Source organism: Cnephaeus nilssonii (assembly GCF_951640355.1).
Source record: "Cnephaeus nilssonii genome assembly, chromosome: 17".
Lineage (NCBI taxonomy): Eukaryota > Metazoa > Chordata > Mammalia > Chiroptera > Vespertilionidae > Cnephaeus > Cnephaeus nilssonii.
The window spans coordinates 20,537,888-20,548,062 of NC_137088.1; the positions used below are offsets into that span (position 1 = coordinate 20,537,888).

At 40.0% G+C, this 10,175-nt stretch overlaps 1 protein-coding gene across 1 annotated transcript in view; it reads left to right on the forward strand.

Annotated features, from left to right (window-relative positions):
* Window positions 1–9,875, forward strand: part of ZNF385D (zinc finger protein 385D) — a gene marked incomplete at its 5' end in the record, with an annotated part of 281,502 nt that extends 271,627 nt beyond the window's left edge. Inside the window, 3 exons of the mRNA XM_079795585.1 lie at window positions 5,829–6,007; window positions 7,394–7,495; window positions 9,533–9,875. Of these exons, the coding sequence (XP_079651711.1) occupies window positions 5,829–6,007; window positions 7,394–7,495; window positions 9,533–9,766 (515 nt within the window). The 3' untranslated portion in view covers window positions 9,767–9,875. The remainder of the gene's footprint in view (window positions 1–5,828; window positions 6,008–7,393; window positions 7,496–9,532) is intronic.
* Between the last annotated feature and the right edge of the window lie 300 nt (window positions 9,876–10,175).

Genomic DNA, 10,175 nt, shown 5'->3' on the forward strand with positions numbered 1-10,175 from the left:
CACACCCTCTACTGGGGATCAAGCCTACAACCTGGGCATGTGCCCTGACCTGGAGTCCACCAGCAACCACTTGGCCCAGTCAACTGAGCAATACCAGACAGGATGCAAGAATTTTTAAAACATGCAATACCTTACTATTTAGTCAGGGGCACTGACCTCTTTTAATAAAAAAAGTAAAAAAAAAAATAACAGCCAACACAACAGTAGCTATATGATGTGAATAAATAAAAACAATACCTAGTTTTTTCTGTCAGATTGGCAAAAAATATTTTTGTGTGTGTATGTCACAGAATTTAAGTAATTAGTTTATGTGTACCATAAGATGAAAAGGGTTGAAAATCGCTAGTCTAGCCTTACACTACTAAATATCATTTCATGGGCACTCTGGAACATTGAATTGTAAAGAATTGAAATTTATTTTTTACAGGGGCAAATTTTTCAAACTATACCAAGATATGTTTTTCTATAAAATGAATCCCTCTGAAACATCTTTTGTACTGTTTAGAAAGTTGTTTGGTAGCTTGAATCAAGACTTGAAAATAGTCATATTCTTTTTCCCTATAATATTCCTTATGAGAATCTGTTCTAAGGAAAACAATCAAATATGGGATAAAAGATTTAATGAGTAGGATGTTCAGTACAACCTAATTATATAGGGGAAAATAGAAGCAATACAAATGTCTAAGATTAGTGAGCAAATACATCACATTGTCATTAAAAATTGTGTGCATTTCTAAAAGTATATATAATTCCATGGACAATTCTAAAGTCACATTAACTAAGTTACCCAAACTTTTTTGAAATAAATATATGCAAATCCTACCTACCTAATAACAGACAAATATGCAAATTGACCATACCTCCGATACACCACAAGCCATGCCCACAAGCCACGCCCACCATCCAATCAGAGTGAGCATGCAAATTAACCCAACCAAGATGGCTACAGCCACAGAGAGCAAGGTTTCCTAGGTAACTTAGGAAGCCAAGCTTTCTGCCTGCCCTTGCCAGGCCTAAGCCTCCACTTAAGCTACAAAGTTTCAATTATAGAAGGTAAACACATTCAAACAGAAATGGCGGCAGAATGGAGCTTGAGAGAGCAGGCCAGGGTTGCCACCGGCAACAGGGGAAGCAAAGCTTTCCGCACACCCTGGCCGGGCCCACCCGCTTAAGCTACAAAGTTTTAATTATAATCCCAACAGAAATGGCTGCCGGCCTCAGAGGGAGCCCCAGGCTTGGCTCCGCTCCAGGCTACAAAGTTTCAATTGTAGAAGGAAAATAAATTCCAGATACCAGGGCCTCCGCTTGGGTTGCCAGGCGGCGTGGCTGGCCTGCAAACCACCACAGGCTCCTCGCTCAGGCTGCCCCACACCCCAAGGGAACCCCACCCTGATCACGGACACCCTTCAGGGCAAACCAGCTGGCCCCCACCCCTGTACCAGGCCTCTATCCTATCTAATAAAAGAGTAATATGCAGATTGATCATCACTGCAACACACAATATAGCTGCCCCCATGTGGACAAAAGATGGCCACCACAATATGGCCAGCAGGAGAGGGCAGTTAGGAGGCACCCGGCCTGCAAGGGAGGGCAGTTGAGAAGGACCAGGCCTGCAAGGGAGGGCAGTTGAGAGGGAACAGGCCTGCAAGGGAGGGCAGTTGGAGGTGATCAACCCTGCAGGAGAGGGCAGTTAGGAGTGACCAGGCCGGCAGAGGAGGGAAGTTGAGGGCAAATAGGCTGGCAGCGGAGTGGTTAGGGGGTGATCAGGCTGGCAGGCAGAAGCGGTTAGGGGCAATCAGGAAGGCAGGCAGGCAAGCAGTTGGGAGCCAGCAGTCCTGGATTGTGAGAGGGCAGTCGGACATCCCTCAAGGGGTCCCAGATTGGAGAGGGTACAGGCTAGGCTGAGGGACAACCCCCCTCCGTGCACAAATTTTGTGCACCGGGCCTCTAGTAGAAAATAAGACTGGAACATGATAACCACTGTTAATATTTTTGATATACCTATACTTATGGAATCATGTATCTTATTCATTTTAATTTTTTTTCCTCAAGTGTTCTATGACCTAATTAATTATTTATTTAATTTTAAAAGTTATTTGCCAGTTTTCTTGCTCGACTGCCTTTCCTTTGTACCTAACTTGAGAGCCATCTAAAAAAGGGTAGTTGTGAAGATGATAGGGAATCAAGGGGAAATCTAGCCCTTTTTCACCTCCCCTCCACATGTGATGTTTTTTTACAGATATAAGATAAGTAAATATCTTGACCCCATGTCATCAAAAACAAACAATAAAAATAGTATTAACTGGAGCATTACGACTTGCTGAATTTAAACTGTGGCTGGAATATTGTTTCCCATTTCAGGCATCATGAAGTTTCCAGTGAAGGTCAGAGCCAGTGTCAGCCTTTTAAAAGTGATGGGGAGAAAATAGTCCATGTAGCTTCTTGCAGATTCTGTCCGAGGAAGGAATAACCTACAGAAGCAGATTGGTGACTGCCCTGCTGGGCAATCACAGAGGAAGGCACAAGCCTTGCAGGATGTTTACACAATGTTGAACCAAAGTGATCAAAGAGGCGATCAAACTGGCCCTCACGGAGCCACAGCCCTTTTGAAGCATCGTGTTTCATGGTGCTGTGCTGAGCAGAAAGGAATCTTGCAAGAAGAAGAAGAAAAAAAAAAGCCGAGGGATTAGGATTTGAAAGATTCAAATCCAAGTTTAGAGAAGACTCTATGAACAAAGGAGAAAATTAAAGGTGCTGTGACATTTGGGTGTAACTGGCTCAGAAATTCTTAGTGGATTCCTAGCTAAGTGCCTGCAACTGTAGGGACGTAGAAATCCACTTTCTGCTGGTCAGAAGTCAAGTATTGCGTGCTTTGGGAGCCAGGCAAACAACCTTTCTGAATCACAGGTTGTGATCTCTAAAATGGATGGAGTAATAGCAGCTAACTCACAGGGCAGCTGTGAGCAGGTGAATAATTTAGCACAATATATGCAATGTTTCCGAAATAAAATGAGTATGAAGTCTCCTAAGAATCACTATTTTTATATTAATACACATTCAATCTCTCAAAAATGTAAGTGCTTTAAAATTAAGAGGACACCTTTCCTTAATTTTAGCTCTATTCAGAGGAAAATACAGCTACCCTTACAGCTTATTCAAGCTTTAAAGTCTTATAGAACTATCTAATAGCTATTTAATTATGATTGACAATCTGCTACAAAATGCAGGAGGTTATATGTCACAAAAGTTTCACTCTACTAACAGTGAATAGTAAGCCCAGAGTCAAAGCTATTATTTGAATTTTCTTACCCCATCTTGCCACATTTTTAACTGTGTGTGTGTGTGTGTGTGTGTGTGTGTGCGCTGCGCGCGCGTGCGCATATGTGCTAGTGCATGCATGGGTAGGTATATTTAACTTCTTATCTTTGCTAGCTTCTGTGGAGAAACTAATGCTGGAATGATCCTAAAAATCCAATGATTTTCTGAGAGAATGAGTATTTCTCAAATGTTAACATATATCCCATTTCTCCTCTTTCTCTAGAGGCATGACATAGGTGGGGCTTAACTTGCCAAAGATATTATGGGGAGAATTTTATTTTTTGGACCTTAACCTACTGTTTCTGATCCCCTACTATTGAGGCCAAATCCTTTAAATGTTCTCTTGTCTCCCTAACTCACCTGACACTCAATCCAGAGGCAAACCACCTACATCTAACCAGATAAACTACTGAATATTGTTGAACAGGTTAAAACACTTTTCTGATACATTAGGTTCCCCCCCCCCAACCCCCAAACACCAGCTCCTGTCACAAGTACATCAAGAGTCCCCCAAGAAAGTCAGGATAAGAGTGACTCCTACTGACTACTTTAAAGCATGCATAAGCCAAACCAGCCTCAGGAATACTTCTCAGTTTGACTGTAAAAGCTGCGTGGAAAAGAAATATTTTGATAAAATCACCTGTTTAAAGAAAGAAGATTACACAACCAACAACTTTCTACACATAAACACACACACACACACACACACACACACACACACACACACACTATCCTATATAATAAAAGGCTAATATGCAAATTGCCCCCTCGACCAGGAGTTCGACCAGGAGTTTGACCAGCTGCCCATGGCCCCTCCCCCTGGCTGGCCTGGCCCAATCAGCCCAGATCAGGGTGGACTGGCTGGACCCCACCCATGCAAAAATTTGTGCACTGGGCCTCTAGTCTATAATAATAAAAGTGTAATATGCTAATTAGACTGGACAGCCAAACGACCTTCTGGATGTCCTTCCAGACAACCTTCCAGATGAAGCCGGGGCTGCAAGGGCTGAGCCCCTTGCATGAATTTCATGCATCGAGCCTATAGTGTGTGTATATATATATATATATATATATATATATATATATATACTGTATATACATATGTATATACAGTATATGCATATATATCTATACACTGATACACTGAGTGGCCAGATTATTATGATCTCTGAACGCATAATAATCTTTCCACTCAGCATATATGTGTGTGTGTGTGTGTGTGTGTGTGTGTATGTGTATATATATATATATATATATATATATATATATATATATATATATTAGAGGCCTGGTGCATGAATTCGTGCATGGGTGGGGTCCGGCCAGCCTGGCCAGGGGGAGGGGACATGGGCGGTTGGCCAGCCTGCCTGCTGGTCGAACTCCTGGTCAAGGGGACAATTTGCATCTTAGCCTTTTATTATATAGGATATACACTGAGTGGCCAGATTATTATGCGTTCAGAGATCATAATAATCTGGCCACTCAGTGTATATACACACACATATACATATATGTATATACATATTTCTTGCTCCCTAGAAGAACACCACTCTCACTTATGCTCTCTTCATACAAAGGAAGAAGTGTTTGAGCCACTGCATCACAATGGAGATGGGTGAGAGCCAGCCTCAGTGGGGCCCTGCAGCCACCACCGCGGCACAGTTCTGTGGTCCATGTTCCCATTCCTCTGGTCTTCTCACTAGATGTTGACGTTCGTCTCTTTTCTTACAGGTTGAGATATGAGCATTTCCATAGCTATGCATAGCAATATGGCATTCAAAGTGGGGAATCTAAGTTGTAAAAAATATACATTTTTATATTAAACTTGGTAAAGTTTTAATCATTTTGAAAAAGAGAAGCATGTGACTCTAAACTTGTTCCATGTATTCCTTGCCTCTTATTTAAGACAATGGTGATCAGCCAATCAGTGTGGGCTTTACTATCCTAATAAGGTGGGTGTGTGTGTTTCATAGTCATTAAGAGTTTGGTACTATTACTCTTCCTCTTTGAACCTAAAACACATAGCCAGGATGCCTGTTTGTATTCTGTTTAGAAAGTATTTAATTAGTGCCATTTCTGTAAATACACCTTGCTTAAAGCTGTTACATAAGTTACATATCACCTTCAACTATACCTTTAGCAAGTAAATCACTCTTCCTCATCAGCTATCATTTATGTCTTATTAGCATCAAAAAGAAATGAAATGAAGTCACACCCCTTTAATTTCATCTTAGGACTCTGGAGTTAACTACATTGATGGTGCTTATTTATAATGTGGAACATTTTTAAAACACACACACACAACCACCACCAAGAAGTAATTAAATAATGTTGTATAAGGTGGTACAAACACATCCTTATAGTCTCCTGCGTCATACTCATGGTTCAACCACACTAGAGAACTGCACTAAAACTAGGTATCACATTTTATTATTGTATTTGTTTCTTGAAGGGATATACCAGTGAGATTTTTCTCCTTTTCTCTCTTTCTTTCTAAATGTTCTTGGCAGGTACAAAGCACAAAACCATGCTAGAAGCCCGGAATGGAAGCGGGACTATCAAAGCCTTTCCTAGGGCAGGTGTGAAAGGCAAAGGACCAGTTAATAAGGGAAACACAGGCCTGCAAAACAAAACGTTTCACTGTGAAATCTGTGATGTGCACGTCAACTCGGAAACACAACTTAAACAGGTAGGCTTCACATATTCTAGAAATGAAGACGGGTAGGGGACATGTTCATGAGCAGGATGTCTGTGCTTGCATTACTCCTTTTTTAATATATATGTTTTTATTATTTCAGAGAGGAAGGGAGAGATAGAAAAATCAATGATGAGAGAGAATCATTGATCGGCTGCCTCCTGCACGCCCCCCCACTGGGGATCAAGCCCACAACCCAGGCATGTGCCCTTGACCAAAATTGAACCTGAGACCCTTCAGTCCACAGGACAATGCTCTATCCACTGAGCCAAACCAACTAGGGCACTCCCTTTCTATGTTTTTCTACCATCTGTTCCTTTATCTGTCCATCCATCCATCCATCCATCCGTCCGCCCATCTGTCTGTCCATCCATCCATCCATCCACTTATCTTCTATTCACTGTTCTTATTTATGTAGGTTTATTTTATTTAGTTGCTGAAGGAATACTAAAATGCAGTGGCTTCTTGGACCTTTTAGAAATTATCTGAAGTGAGTTTGCACTATTTTTATATAAGAAGAGTGGCAGGAAAGGTATATTAGATCTTTTTCTACCAGTTTACCCACTAAAGAAATGTTGATTTTATTTAAAGTTCACATTACAATGTTCCCTTTTTGCTTGCTTTGATAATTACCGGATAACTTTATCCTGTGCTATTCTTGACTTTATGTGCTTTATTACATGGTGTTGTACTGTATTCTAAATCCTGCAGCCACTACTAAAGAGATGACTTATCCTGTTGTATTTACTTTCACTCTGAGTAGCCTTACAAAGACATCAGTTATGTTTCCAATTGAGGGGCCAGCCCTTGTATTGTGCTGTGTTTTACATGCATATGTATAATATTCATCTGATTTATGCACCTTAGTTTATTTATCTTTAGAATTGAAGGGGATGACACTTGGCTGTACAAATATGAGGATGAATATTAGTATGGAGATAAATCCATGCCTACCTGGGCATCTTTTGTTTATCTGCACACAAAATTCTTTCAGACATTCCTTTCCTTTGTAAACTTCTTTAAAAAAGGAGATCTATGCAATGAAAAGGAAAAAGGCTGGGAGAAAGAAGATCTTTCTACTTGTTAAAATATGTAGTAGAATGGATAGCATAAAAATATATATCCTCCAGGCTTCAGAATCCAAGGACAAAAGTACATGCTTTGTGGGTTGTTGTTTTTTTTTTGTTTTGTTTTGTGTGTTGTTTTTTTTTTTTTTGTGTGTGTGTGTGTGTGTTTTGTTTGTTTGTTTGTTTGTTTAGTTGTCTTTTGGAAACTTGCATGAAATAATTAACATTCTTCCCCAGGTTAAACAATATTTGTAAAGTGTGTTTTTTTTTTCCTATGAATTTTTAAGCTGTCATTTTTAATTGCTTTTAATAGCACATTAGCAGTAGAAGGCACAAAGACAGAGCTGCTGGGAAGCCCCCGAAACCCAAATACAGTCCTTACAACAAACTCCAGAAGGCAGCACATCCACTGGGGGTGAGTGTCATCGCTGCTTCCAGTTTCACGAACTTGAATTTTTTTGTCACTTACTAAATGAAATCAAGGGGAGCTACCTCAGTAATGACAAACAGTTGATTTAAGAGTCTTACCCCTACGTCACCAACAGAATTATTGGTTTCATGTGTTGTTGGGTTGTTTTGCCCCCTTTAGCCATAGGATCTTATCTTCTTGAGTTGGGCTCAGGTTTATGACAGAGCATGGGGAAGGGAGAAAACTCTTTTGAGTCAGATAAGTAATCACCAAACATCTGCTCTTGATCTTAGTGGATACTTTTAGGAAAAAGAGTCAGTGAAAATCAAGTTTTTGTGTAGCATCTTCAAGAGCCAAAGCATTGGTGTTATTGATACTCTCAAAATAGTTTGGATTTGGATGACACAGTATCAAAGGCATGGCTTATTGTATGTTATTATTCACCCAAGGTCACCATATAATGCCTGGGAAATACTACTGGGAAATGCTCACTGCCCATTACTCTAAAAGTGCCTTTTAGATAAGTAAACATACTAATACTGATGTCTTGACCTGGAATTTTGGTAAGATTTTAAGGGAAATCTATGAACTTTCTGACATCTTAGGCTAATATTTATGAGCATGTACCCTTTTTTTCTGGTTAATTTGCCATAGTTTTTATCAGGGAGACCCAGGGCACAATGAAGAGTGAAGAACAACTGGTACATAATATATACTGAATTGTGCATTTTGAAGTCTGTTTTCTTTAAAAATAGATCTCATTAATACAGTTGGTCCTTACACAACAAGGGGTTTGAACTGTGCAGGTCCACTTATATGCAAATTTCAATCAATACAGTTGGCTTTCCATATCCAAGGGTTTTGCATTTATGGATTCAACCAACCTCAGTTCAAAATAGTAATTTTGAACCACAGTTGGGAATCCTTCAGATGTAAAGGGCAGGGCCCACTGTGGGTAACTTTTGGGGGAGTCAAAAGTTCCACAGAGATTTTCAACAGTGCTGTGGGAGGTTGGCAACCCTAACCCACGCACCCTCATTGTTCAAGGGTCAACTATAATTGGTGCTATTGTGTGCTGCTGACACATCAAAATATAGTTAAAAGAAAATTTCATCTATTGTGAGACCTAAGCATGAGTTGACCCAATTAATTTGGTAGCATCACCCATTTTTATGAAAATGAAGTCACTTTACTCTTTTGTACAAAAGCAATTTAATCTGCCTTTCCATATAAAATTCTGCTCAGAGCTAATGTTTCAGCATCACTAGTCATAACCTTGAGAGCTATCTCTCTGACCAGCATAGATGCAACCTTCAATAATCAAGTGAATAGTTCTTAAATAGCCAAGTGAAATTGTGATCATGTTAGCATACAAAGCATCCTTAGCTATCATTGTGTTACTCTTTCCATAAATAGAAATAGGAATACAATCCTTAGCTATCATTGTGTTACACTTTCCATTTCCTTCATGAGAACAGCCATCTTACTGGTGCGACTAGCTAGAAAATGAACTAGATTGAGATATGTTACCATTGTACAAAGACAAAGAAAATCATGTCAAACTTTTGAGGAGTTAAGTTTTTCTTTACTTCTTTATGGAAGGTGGAATTTTGTAATTAGTACCTCTATGCTGCTCAGTTACACACTTGAGTAACTGACAACATTAATGAATCTCTCTTAAAATGTTTGTTCCATGATACTAAGTGTGTACATAAAAGGTGGAATAAAAATTCCCTATTTTTCCTCAAGATGAATACTTTCCTCAGGAGGTCTATGTATCAAGAATAATAAAATATGGTTGCTGAGTACTTTTCTAAAGGACTTTTCAAAACCCTGGGTGGGCCATTTTCAGGGATCTTCCAGCTCTTCTAAAGGAAAGACTCTCTACACTTTCCATTACCTTTATTGTCAGTTCACAACTGGGAATTTATCTTTGTCATTGTTTATTGCTATATTTGAAAAGCTGCCCATCATTTTGGATTCTAAGTGTAGGCTGCAAAAAGTTTGTTCTTGTACTCTTCTTTTCCTCTCTCTCCCTTGCAGGTAAAATTAGTATTTTCAAAAGAACCGTCAAAGCCATTGGCTCCACGAATTCTACCCAACCCGCTGGCAGCTGCTGCAGCTGCTGCTGCTGTGGCGGTGAATTCCCCCTTCAGTCTCCGAACTGCCCCTGCAGCAACGCTGTTCCAGACTTCTGCACTCCCACCTGCGCTCCTGCGGCCCGCCCCAGGGCCCATTCGGACCACCCACACTCCTGTACTGTTTGCTCCTTACTGAATTCCACAAGGGAGTCATTGTACTGCAATAATTTTTCAAAAAACAGAAAACAAAACAAACAAAAGAGAACTATGCAGTGTTTATTTATCGTTTAAAGTCTATCTGAAGAGCCAGGACTTTTGATAGTGAATTGAAAAGATTATTAAAAAACAAAATGAGGGAGGTTTTGGGGGTGGGAAGGGAGGGGTGGTATTTTCTCCAAATTCAAGCATTCCTCTTGAACACCGGTTATTTCAGAAGTCATCTCCAGCATTGACTTGTGGTGGTACCTAGAACTTATGAAGCCCATGTGACTATGCTTTTGGGCACCTGTTTCCCTCTGCATTGTCTTTCCTGCTTTATGAAACAACTATATATTGTCTAAGGGCATTAATGGTTCCAATGTATATATAATAATTTACTCTATAGA